We start from the raw sequence: 13,107 nt of genomic DNA, 5'->3' as shown, positions 1-13,107 counted from the left end.
AGAGGATTTTGGTGCCTACTATAAAAGATAACTTTGTGTATGTTCTTTTATGTGGTTGAGATTTTTTTAGTTCCCTAAGTTTTCACACAGTTTTATGATTCAAGAAAATAATCTGTGATAAGATTTGTAGTTAGGATCAAATATTTAACAGTTGTTAAACTGGTGGTATTTGGTAGCAAGTGTGACTTTTGCTATCAGTAAATGCATGTCCAATAATTTCGTATTGCTTGGTAAGCCCTGAGTGAAAAAAGTTTGGAAATACTTAGCTTTAATAGAAAAAGTGAGTGTACAAGTGATTGAAATGAAGAATATTAATGGTGAAGTGAGGAGGGATTTCCTTGTTGACAAAACAATTTTTGGATATCTTTTGTGTGTCACAATGCAGAACACATTTTATTCTGGACTGGTTTTAATAATTGTTTGGTCATAATACAGACATCCTATGTCTTGCAACAGTTTCAGTGCAGTACATCACTGTAAGAAATTCCAGATTGATTTCAGAGATAACACCAGAATCTTGTGTAGTTGCTGTCACCAAAGGTTCTGATCAGGCAGAAGTGCAAACCCAGCCAAACTAGGAAACAGCAGTGTAAACTTGTACCAATACCTAGGGGGGGCCTACAAGAAAGCTGGAGAAGGACTTTTTCCGAGGGCATGTAGTATAGGGATGATGGCTTTTAACTGAAAGATGGTAGATTTAGACTGCATATTAGAAGAAAGTATTCGTGGAGAGGATGTGTAACACTAGAACAGGTTGCACAGAGAAGCTGTAGATGGCCCATTCCTAAAGTGTTACAACTTTAGGAATGGCAAGGTTGGATGGGACTTTGAGCAGCCTGATCTAGGTGAAGGTGTCCCTGCCTGTGGTAGGGGAGTTGGAACTAAATGGTCATTAAGGTCCTGTCCAATCCAAACCATTCTATGATTCTTTGAAAGTCTTACAATTTTATTTTTAATTAGAGAATTTTTCTGTAAGGTGTTTCTTGAATGCATGTTGCTCATACACTGCTTAACAGAAAACTCCTGAGCAGCATGTAGGTATAAATGAAGCCTGAACTAAGTGGAATTCTGATTTTAGTTTTTTAATCATACTAGGCAGAGGTTAATCAATGGACCCACAAATTATTAACGGAAACCAGGATAAAAATCTAGAAGAATAAAATGAAAGCATTAGAATATTTATGTTCATCATTTTAGAAAAAGAAACAATCAATCCTCCAACCTCCCACTTCACTTTGAAATAATGTATAATTTGAAAATAAGCTCAAAAATTGTGTCTTTCATTTAATTTGGAACTTGTTTGTGGAACTGCCAGAAAAAGAGTAAACCAATTCTTTCTGCACTTCTGAGTGCTTATTATTTTCCTTTTGGAAAGGGAAAGCAGATGACTGCCAGCTTGGTATAGTTGGTATACATTTTGGTAGTGGATGAAGTCAGCAGTCCAGCATTCAAGTATAAATGACCCTTGCACATTCCTACTCCTTACGTATCAGTTTCACAGAACCCCATAAGAAATACAGGGCTGCTTGTATGTAGTTTGCATGACTACATGATCCCGTAACTCAAATGACAGTACAGGTCTTGATAAATCTGCAGTGATGGCAACAGTCCTAGAAAGAGCTAATGACAGTCCCTGTGTTACCTTATGTAGTAGTAGTGACAGTAAATAATGCATCTGTTTATTAATATTTTAATATCTATAAATGTTTTTAGATTGTGTGTACTGTTCAGTTGCAAAGTAATAGCCACCTTGCACTTAAATTTTGAAAAATAACACCTCAGGAATTGATTTCTTCCCAGCCATACCACTGTGAAGTCCTCACTGTAGAAACACAAAAACAGACTTGAACTTTGAGAAATGCATATTTAACAATATCTAAAAGCAAGAGCAAATACTGGTGTTAGTGGTAAGTAGAGTCTAGTGATGTTAAAGGTCTCTCACGGGCAGTGAATTAAGTCCATATACTATTGAAAAAGAATGGTTTCAGTTAACCTGTCATGGGCTTGAATTTATTGATCTAACCCCCAAGAATTTCCTATATAAATTGTGAGCAGTTCTGCTCGTTACTCACTAGTACCTGATTTGGGATCCATCAAAAAGAAAGATGTAAAATGTTCTAACTATGAAGTTTCTTATGTTAGGAAACCTGTTTTAACCCTAACAGTTATATTTGAATAAGTTTTTGTGCTTTAATACCTTCTTAAAGTCATATATTATATAGTAAGGGACACTCAAGTTAAAAGTGACTTGCATAACTAGAAGTAGAATGGAGTGGCTGGGTTTGGAGAAATAATCAGATACAAAGTTTTCACAATTACATACTTAATTTTCAGGGTCAATTCAGGTGGTTGTCCTTCAAGCAAGGAAGAGTCACATCCTTAAAATTGGTTATTTTTCTTTTTCACCACTGTCTGTGAACATTTTATAGCATGAGAAGTTGTCAATTGTAATGTAAATACTTTTTGCTGTTCAAAACTATGTATTATAAAGCTGTAAATAGATGCCCAGGTTGAATACAGTCTTTATGTCTGTATCCTTCCTGAGAGATAAATAATAAAAAGACATAAATAGTGTGCTCAGAATTGATTTTATGCCTGTTATGAGAGCTGCTCATGTGATGAGAATGCCGTCTGACAAACTGACGTGTTTTGATAGGTGCTGAGGTAGTTGTACAGGTTTTTTTAATTAAGCAAAAATCGCAAGTGGTGTGTTCTACAGGAGGTTAATCCCAATATCAAAGTTTAAATGTTAGTTTAGGCATTATGAGACATGACCAATCTCTTCTCATGCATTTTTAGAAGTGTGATGTGAAGTGGATGCTGAGGCTGGGCAGCTGTATTATGGGAATGTAAAGTAACTCGTTGCCTGGCAGCTCACAGAAAACATGTCTAAATATTTGTTTCTGTGGATTTTTAAAGGAATGAGCTAACAAGCAGCTTTCTGTATGTTTTCTTTAACATGTTAATGTCTCTATGATGTGAGAAATGTTTAAGTCTTTTAGAGTATTAAATCAAGAAATTACTACTTCAGTAATCCACTTCTTTTTCCTTGGACACTTAGTGGTTGACAACTATCAACACCAAACTATCAACACCAAAACCAACTGTCGATAATCGATTGTTCCTATATGTAGGATTATCTATTCATTCATACAAAAGGTTATTTGGTTAATCCTATATTAATTATGAAAATTTGTCATCTGTATTTTGAAACTCTAAGAAATAATTGCTGTAATTATTCCTTTATATTTTTACAATATTTATAGTGTTGTTTTAAAGGAACTAGTGAATCAAATGAGCTATCCTGTATTTTAAATCTGATCCACCATGCTGTACTTTTCTGAAGGTTTTTATATTTGCTTTCATGCTTCTTTTGTGTGTTTGCATGTATATGTTATAGCTATATCTATATATATACACATATAATTTTGCATGACAGTGTTAAAACTTCCTCTTTTCATACCATTTTTTCTTTATGCCAAAGAACACTTGACATATGTGTTAATTAAATTTGATTGCAGTACTTTAAGTGTCCTGAACTTAGAAATATAGCATATTGTTAAAATCCACAGCAGCATAGAGCCAGAAACTGGTTTAGAGGAAGAATAAACATGGAGAGCTATGGGCGTGCAGCAAGTCGTCGTTACCTGATGCATCAATTACCTGGAGGGAGAAAACACGCTTATGTGCTGTTTTGTGATGGATGTCTATTGAATGTGATGGGATTTGACTGTGTGCTGAAAGTTAAGTTTTTACCTGTTTTACTGATGGGTCTAAGTTTTGTGTGCTCAGTATTAATCATATACTCAGGTTGAAGCTTGGCTTTGTACTTAGGAGCTTTTACAAAATCCTTGCGCTTGACCAAACTATATTATGTGTTTATGTAGCTACTACAGTGCTTTAAAAAAAGATAGCTGTGACTACAGCTACATTTTTCAAAGGTGATGATGAGGTGTTAATAGTAAATGAAATTATTTTACAGGATACTAAATTTTGCCAGCATGTAAATCTTCCTTTAATGCCTTGCCGCCGAGTTTCCCGTCTTTGCTGCCATCTAGTGTTCTTTTTACATGCCAAACCATAGGTAGAGAGATTTTAAAGGCAACTGCTGCCATATTTGCTTCTCTTGTTTAGTTTTTTATCAGTCTTCGTCCCTATTGGTGTTTAAAATGCAACTGAAAAATCCATTAATCTTTATCACCTTGTCTAATTCACTTCTTTAATGATGTAGGGTCAGGTATGATCTGCAGGGCCAACTTCTCTGAGAAAACTTCTTGTGTGATGAGATCTTCTATTTTACAAGCATATCATGAAGTCTTGTGTGTGGTTTTTGCTGAAGTCTTTTTGAATTTTCTATCCTGATAATCAAATCTCTATGATTGCATTTTTATGCTTTAAGGGTTGCTTTTGTAAATAATAACTTTTTTTGGAAAATAAGGAGATCCAGAGAGTTAGTCTTATAGGATTGCAGGTTTTTGCTGGTACTTTACTTGTACTTTACATTATGATGTTATTCAGAGTTTCTGTAGTCTATTGTAAATTCTGTAGCATTTCAAGAGATTTTAGAGTTCTCACTTAGGCGTACCGTCTGTTGCTGTATAGTGGTGTAAGAGAAACCCCTTCTAAATACAACTTTGGTGCTTATTACTGGTGCACAGGAGAACAGCAGACAGTTTAATTCCAGAATTAGTTGTTTTTGTTGTTTGATTCTTGGATCTGTTTATATAAACAGTATGAGAACATGACATTTCAGCTTTAATACTTCTTATTTTTTTCCTGGTTAAAATTGAGATTGTGATTGTTTTTATTTAATCAGTGTGTTTACCATTTTTAACAACCGATCACAATTTCTACACCAATATTTATGCACTGTAAAGCATGAATCAGAATTTGTATGAAAGAATCACTTTCATCTCTCGTGTAAATGTGCATTTCCATAACTTGGATCCACTGCATATTTTTATAAAGTTACCTTTCCAGAACCAGTGTAGTCTACTGCCATATTAGCTAAATCTCATATTTGTGAGAAATACTGGAATGACAGTTCTGGAAGCAATTTGTGTTAGCTACAAAATTAATTATTCTGGGGCATGCACAGGCCATGAAGAAGTTTTATATTGTTCTGTGTCCGTACATCATTCCTGATATACAGAGAACAGCATTCATCAAAATTGTTGTGTATTTGGGACAGCTGTTCTTTTTGTACTAAGGTGGGCTCTTGTGATCTTTAGTCTACTAGGTACTAAAAGATAACTGTTCTCTTTGCTGAGAGACAATACTAAGATAAAGGCTTTTGGCACTCTTAGACTGGAAAAAGAAATGCTATTCTTTGGACTAAGCCCAGATACTTGATTTGACTGAAGAAATAAAAGATGATTTTTTCAATGAAGCAGAAGTTATGAAAATGGTAATTTAGGACTCTATTTCATACTTGTTCATATGTTCATAAAGCCATCACTTTTCTCCACTAACTTCTAAAATAAAAGTTTTGAGCTCCAAGAAAGTGTTTGTTTTATTTCCTATTTCAGCTTGGATAAGTTTAGGGCTGTATGCACTGCAAGTGGATATTGATATTAATATTAGTCAAGCGAATCTGTAAATCAAATGTAACTATGCCTTAAACTCAGAGATTTGCCTGCTTGTATGTTAGAGATGCCAGATTTGTAGTGGTTAGTGGCTGAAACATCAGTATGTTGTGAGTCAGTTTTGTGCTGTATTGCAGCACTGAAAGAAACACTTGTAGTTTAACTGTTCTGTCACTTTTAAAATGTGATGCAAAACTACTTTTATTTCGGAGTACCCCTTTTTAGAAGGGGAAAAATGCAATTCATAGAAAACACTGGGGTTAACAGTAACATTTGGTGGGAGAAAGTAGAGAAAATTAAAGTTGCCACCAGGAGGAGCAGTCCCAGAATATTCTCATTTTTTTTACTGGCACAGTTGCCTAGTGCTGCAGCTGTAAGCTGTCTGTATCTTTGTGAATATCACAGGTTTTTTTAAGGGTAGGGTACTAGATAGAATGCAACTAAAAAAAAAACCCAGAAAGAATCCAAATGAAGAACTCAAGTATTTTTGCAAATCAGAATCTGGAAAATAAAGATTCCTTTGACATTTGGAATTTTAATATGTCTGTTTAGGTCTGTATCCTGGCTTCATTATAGTATGCTGTTAGTCAGACTTTCTGTATCAAAATTATCTGGTTTTGTATCTCTTAGTTGAGGTGTAATAGAATTATTTTCAGGAGCTGGTGTTACTGCAGACTCAATTCTCCGTATCTGCCTAGAACAACCCTTAGTGAAGCAGGCACTTGGGTCATGTAGCTGGCTCGTGCATGTGTGTCTGTATGAGAGGCAAATTGTCAGGGAATGAACAGAAAGGAAAGGAATGAGTTCACTGAGAAACACAAAGTGCCGGACCTTGCAGGGATTTGAGTGTAGACTTTATTTTTTCTGTTCCCATTCTGTGTCTGTCTCCCCCAGCCCCTGAACTTACAAGTCTCTTCATAGTTAAACATTTAAAATCTGTAAAGCAATGCAAAGATTTAGGAAAAAGGGGAAATTTTTTAGTGGGTGAAGTAGTGTTTTAATGTTACATGTTACCCTGGATGTATTTAAAAGTCATGTAGATGTGGCATTTAGGGGCATGATTTAGTGGTGGACTTGGCAGTGCCAGATTAACAGTTGAATTGATGATTTTAGGGGTCTTTTCCAACCTAAACAGTTCTATGATTCTGTGTAGCAACAACATGTTATTTGTAAGGGGCAAGTTAAAAGAAATAAAAGGGTTGTTCAATTGTCTTTTAAACTATATAGCTAAAATATTTTGCTAATCAGGGATAGAGTTCATTTATAAAGGAACTCAAATGAAGCTTTGACACAATAGAGGAAATGGATGCATATATGGTTATAAAACTGGTGAAAGTAGCATTTGTATTTAAAATGTAACAATTTGACTTACAGTAACTTCACAGTGATGGATATTGTTAGTTACATTTAATCAAGAAGTGAGAATGTCTGAGGTTTTTTTCCTTTAGTAATAGATTTTATTCATATAGAGAATGTGTATACTCAACAGTCCATCACATTACTCCTGAAATGTTGTGATGTTGTGTGTATAATCTAAATCAGATTTTGGAAACCCATGGGATTTCCCATTAGTATTTTCAAATATTGGTATTCCATATGAATTTCACATTTCATTAACTGGATTGTCATTAGTTCTCTGTTTCAAATTCCTGGCCTATTACCGTTACCGATTCAAAATGCTACTGTCTATCTTCTTGATATTATCTCCCCCACACTTAGTGGGTAAGTATGTGCTCAAGGGCTATTTTTATGTGTAGTATTAACAAGTTCTTGACTTATAACAAAGGTTTTAAAAGGGAAGTAAACACTTGAAGTAAGTCAAGTTGACTTTTTGTTTCTGAGGGGGACTTTACAAATTCTGTTGGATGATTGTTGAGTAGCTAAATTGAACATGAGCCTGTTATCTGGGTCCTGTATGTAATGTCAGATGCTGGACATGATGCAAAGTTAAGGGTGGTCAGCACCCTTGGTGACAGTCCCTTACAAAACAGCAAAATCACTTTCTATAAATTGTGTTAGTGGTTTTTGGAACCCAGAGAGATAAAGTGGGTCATGAAAACCACAGAGATAACTCAAAACTGGATGTTAATGCAAAGTGAGTGTGTGGGCCACGTTATATTTACCCTGCCATGCATCTGTGAGAAAGAAGAGTTTTTATTTTTCTTTATATGGAAGATTTTTTATTTTGTGATTTCTTTTAAAGTTTTAAACCTGGAAGTCCAGCAGTACAGCTTGGTCACGTAAAGATAAAAACTAATCAATAAGTGATTGCACCTTACCTTTATTTTCTTTTAATGATCTGCTGCCTTCTGGCAAATGTTTCCCCATAGGATGAAGATGAGTTGGACTCTCACACCATGGTGAAGACCAATTCAGAGAGCGCTGGTACCATGAGAGCCACCAGTACGATGAGTGAAGGTGCTCAGACAATGATTGAACACAACAGCACCATGTTAGAGTCAGACTTGGGGACCATGGTAATAAACAGTGATGATGATGAAGAGGAAGATGGGACCATGAAACGTATGTTGTTCATTTGCTTTCTTCTAATAATGTAGTATGTTTTCTTGTGCTGCATGACAGTGCTGTATCATGAATGGCTTTTAAGTTTCAAGTTCTGTGGTTAAAACAGGGGGAGAGGGGTATTTGTGTCTCTAAGCACTCTATAATTTGTAGAGAAAAATTTGACTATAGTGGGAGATTCAAAGCAGAAGCCTGGTTTTGGTGTTTTACTAAGTTTCTCTAGAGGACTCTCAAATTGTCGTTCTATGAATTGTCCCTTTTACTGCTTGTCTCTTTGTCTCCTGTCCCACATACATTTGGACCAGTTCCTTGGCGCTAAACTGGTGTGATTATGCTGTTTCAATGTCACTGGTCCTGGGAACATATTGTGACTCTCTTTGGGGTCAGCAATCAGTAATATATTTTGCTGTAAAATTGTTTTGTAACTCATGATCACCTAGCAGATCTGTATTTTTTAAGCAAATAATTATTTGGACATTTTTGGAATGTAATTCAACAATGGTTGATTTAAGGCCATGATCCAAAGATTACTGAAACCTAAGTAAAAAGTTCTAATTGATTTTGGCAGCATGTGAGGGAGTATGTAACAAAGAGAAAAAAAGGTGTGAATGTTTTTATGTATAAAATTATAACTTATACTGAAATATCCATAAATATACATTTTAAAAATAGTTAATTTACATACTTATTTACTGATAAACTTATTGTTTGGCTGAAGACTACTGCAGATTGAGGTTCACGAATTTTAATAGAATTAGTTGCTTAAATAGGCAGCATCAATAGATGACTCTAACTCAGGCTGTAGCTGCCTGATTTCATGAGGCACAATGTAATGTTTAACTCCAGGCAGTTGTGGGGGGGTGGGGTGTGGGGAGCTCTCTGTGTGTGCAATATAGAGAGCTAATATCTCAAGAGTGGAAATCAGTGCCAAATAAATAACTTTATAGAGTGTTTCGTATGCATTTGTTTGCATATAGATACCTGATGTAATTTGCTCAAGATTAGTTGGAAGTGCAAAGCAGATGCTTTTTTTTGTGTACTGGAAGTTGGAAGGAAAAAGGAGTTTTGTAGATTTTGTTAGTTTGGCTTTTTTGTGGTTTGTTTTGGGTTTTATTTTGCTTTTCCTTTAGAGATCTCAGTAATAAGATTGCTGTTGACAGTGATTAGTTTAAGTACGATGATTCACCTCCAGATTCAGTATGTGCTTTAATTTGTCTTTATGTTGAAACAGAATACTTGCCTGTTAGACCATGAGGCTAATGGAAGGTTAGTACAAGTGATCTCAAACCCATCAGTTTCAACAAACTAAGGACAAGCTGAGTGATTTAAAAAAAAAAAGGGGGGGGGGGGGAAGATAGTATGAACAAATTTAGAATAAATTCTTAGGGCGGAAGTATTATGAATTAGGGTTTAGTGCAGTTTCTATGCAGCCTGACAAATCACTTCAGTCTTTGTAAGTAAGTTCTGTATAAGTAGTATACCAAATTGCACCACACTATCCATGTAGTTTTTTATATGTGCTGAGAGGAAATGCCTGTTACTATGCCAAACAGATCAAAAGAGTGGCATTAGGTTTGCATTGCACTCTCTTATTCCGTGTCTTATTTGTCTGCTGGGGACACTGCTTTTAAAATGTACTGTTGCTTTCAATTTTTATTGATTCCCGTAACGATCTTTAGTTAGAAAGGGAATTGCCTTTCTACACCTTGACATTTGGTCAATATATGTCTTAATCCCATTCTTCTTTCTTCTCAAACAAGAATGATCTTTGGGACAGGTGATAGGTTTCCTTCCCCTCCCTCCTCTCCCACAGATGACTGTCTTGAGCCCTGTAACTGCAGCAAAGCAAAGCCAGGAAACTGGAGGTAGTTTGCCTCATGACAAGTGATAGTTTAATCATTCTGCTGTCAGGCCACAGGTTTGGTTTCAGCACTTCCTTGCTAAAATTTCTTGTATTTTGCATTAGGCACCCATTATTTGCATTTTTACATTAAAAACTAGAAATAAGTCAAGAACAGGACCTTCACATCTCTCAGCTAAAAAGAAATATTAATCATGTCCACTGTAGCTGGTCCTCTGGTTTTGTGATTGTTGTGCTATTGGCTGAAACAGGAGCAATAGCAAGTTTCCTAAATAAGTGTCACCAGGAAGGGACATAAAAATCCTTGCTGTCTCTGAAAGGCAGACACAGATTTTGTGCTTTGTTGTACTTGACAAAGACACAAGATTTTGGAGATTGGTTGCTTTTTCCAATGTACCTTTATAGGCAAAATAGGCACTTTCTGGATGTTCGTGTGATTTGATTATAATAAACCAGAATTAGTATCTTAAAAGTGCTCTTTGATACTGCTGAATAACAGAACATTGTAAGCAAGAAGCTCGGAGAAATAAACTTAGTAAACTAGGGAAGAAGGATTTCATTTCCTTCCTAGAGACACAAAATATTTATGACAAACTTTTTATTTAATTGCTGTTGTGTTTAGTTTCATGTTTTGTTTCCTTCTGCCTTTTGTTTCCCTGCTCAAGGACAAAATAAGAAACAATAATATGTTTTTATTTATAAGTACCCATGCTTAGAGGCCTCTGGGAGCCATGACAGAAAATAACCAAAACCATATTTTTTTCACTAATAGGGAATTGTGCCCAGATAAAATTGGGATTTGGAACAAAAAGAGGCCTGTCCTCCTACCCAACATACAATACACAGTCTAGTAATAAACAACATTTATGCTGTCTTGCTTGGTATGCCTGTGCATGTTATCAGAGACTCTGTGGTATGTACCTGGAAGGAGGAAAGCAAATGAAGAACACAGAGAGTTGGGAGTAACTTAACCTTAGGAGGTTTAATGCTGAGTAGAGGAAAGAGTGAGAATGGTGGAAATATTACTTCTTTTGTTCAGTTGCCTGGGTTTTACTTATTTTTGTGTAGAAGCTTTTTCACATGTCAGTGGAGACTAGTGTTCAGACCAGCTTCCTCACATTCCCCTTGTGCTTTTCCGCAAGGCTTAGTGTTAGGGCTTTCTGGTGCACCAGGAGTACTTGTGCTTGTTCTCTTTTCTCCTTTTCAGTAACGTTCCCCCTGCTCCTCTTTTTTGCCCTGTTAAATTTATAGTTGGCATCTGCTTTGGGCTGGAAAACTAGTTGTCTCTTAGTGCAGTTTAAGTTTATTCTGGGTTTCTAACTGTTGCTTCAGACTTTGGTGAAGCTTCTGGATAGTTTGTGGTTGGTAATGAATGTATTTATTAAAAGAAGATGACAGAGAACGAATGAGGTGGCATTTGACAACTAGAATGTAGAAAAGTAATCAGGTTTTTGTTTTGTTACTTTTTGCCCTATAAGACATGAACATTTTAGGTTTAGTCAGTATAGTTCTTAAAAACATTCTTCCTTCTAAACAAACAAGAATATAATCTTTGGGACAGCAGGTTTCCTTCCCTGGCCTTCCCCCCCACAGGTGACTGTCTTGAGCAACATAACTCCAGCACAATTGGCAAACTGGAGGTAGCCTGAAGCAAGTGATGGTTTAATCATTCAGCTGTCAGGCAGCAGGTTTGGTTCCAGCACTTACTTGCTCAACTAACTTATCTTCTTGTATAATGGTAGTTTTGGTAATAGTGGGACATGTACCATGCTGTAGAACCTACATGTTGATAGAAGAATTCATGAGTTGGTTTATTGATTATTTTTTAGTGATTTCAGCATCCAGGGTAAGGGATTGTTTTATACTGTAAGTCAGTCTGCCCTGTGATATGAGGTGTATGCTTGAATAGCTTTGGAGTGGTGCTTCAAAACTCTTAGAAAGGCCTAAATACTACAGCTGGTTTTTCAGCTGAAAAGCAAAAGCTGGTGACACGTTCTATAACAATTTATGACCTAATTCCGGAAATTCCTAATTAAGGAAACTTAATTATGGGCTGGTTTCAGTGGTGCTCTAAGCCTGAGCATTGATACTTCATGGATGTATTTTTGGTCAAGTGTGTTTACTGTGCCCCCAACAGGATGGTTTGCTTGGTGCCATACATAGGTGTACTAGTGCTTTACTCCTGTGTATGTATATATAAAGAGCTGATAGATGTTTACAGGTCCTCAAATGGTTCTCAAGCCATTTTCTGTGGTTGGTAATAAAGTTGTTCATTTATGTCACTAGTAGTAGTATGTTTTAAAAGTGGGGATTTTTTTTTTTGTAATGTTGTTGGCAATTCTGCTTTTGAGAGCTGTTGCAAAATGCTAGTTTAATGCGTATTTTCTTTGTTTTGCTAAAAACAGAAATAAAGTGTCATTCGGCTGGAATGTACTAATGGGAAGTGTTTGAACAATGCTCTCAGGCACATGGGTTGATTCTTGGAGTGTCCTGTGCAGTGCCAGGAGTTGGTCTCGATCATCCTGATGGGCCCTTTCCAACTCAGCATATTCCATGATTGTAATAGTAATATCATTGAATATTTTTTTCTTTTTTCCAGAGAGTGGGGAAAAAAAACCCCAAAAATTATTAAACCAGTTTTGCAAGTCTTATTCTTAAGAAGCAAAGCAAGGTTTTGTGCTGAAAACTTTTTCCCATTAAAAATTGTAACTTGGGTCGTAGTCCTTCAAAAAGTCTCTGAAAGCTTCAGCTAGTTGAAAATTATGTGGATTTTCCATTTAAATGCCAGTTGCAATTATTTCTGGTAAATAGGTGTGTCATGCAACAAGCAAAAGCCCTAATGAGGCCTAAACTGAATGAAGACTTGGGTGGGTAAGTCACTGTGATACAAAAACTGTGAACTCAGTAACCACTTGGTTCCACAGCTCTCAATAGTCAAACATTTCTTAGATTTGTCCTGTGGTAGACTCCCAGCAGCTCTGGCCTGCCTAACTGGTGCTACTGTTACTGCTGCTCCTTCCTTGTGGTTCCCAGTAGCCTGGCCTCTAATTCTCTCAGATGGTTGCCTAGTAGGCATGAGTTAGCAGCAGAACTTTCCCGCTCATAAAATACAGTCACGATTCCTGCTTAAAATATGGC

General features: G+C 36.2%; 1 protein-coding gene across 4 annotated transcripts in view; it reads left to right on the top strand.

Moving 5' to 3' along the window:
- STK3 (serine/threonine kinase 3) overlaps window positions 1-13,107 on the top strand; it is a 134,507-nt gene that overhangs the window by 70,435 nt on the left and 50,965 nt on the right. For all 4 annotated transcript variants that reach the window (XM_069005212.1, XM_069005213.1, XM_069005214.1 and 1 more), the window contains one exon: window positions 7,916-8,108. In XM_069005212.1, coding sequence (XP_068861313.1) covers window positions 7,916-8,108 — 193 coding nt within the window. The remainder of the gene's footprint in view (window positions 1-7,915; window positions 8,109-13,107) is intronic.

Source organism: Aphelocoma coerulescens, chromosome 2 (assembly GCF_041296385.1).
Source record: "Aphelocoma coerulescens isolate FSJ_1873_10779 chromosome 2, UR_Acoe_1.0, whole genome shotgun sequence".
Classification (NCBI taxonomy): Eukaryota; Metazoa; Chordata; class Aves; order Passeriformes; family Corvidae; genus Aphelocoma; species Aphelocoma coerulescens.
This window is presented reverse-complemented; position numbering and strand designations above follow the sequence as displayed.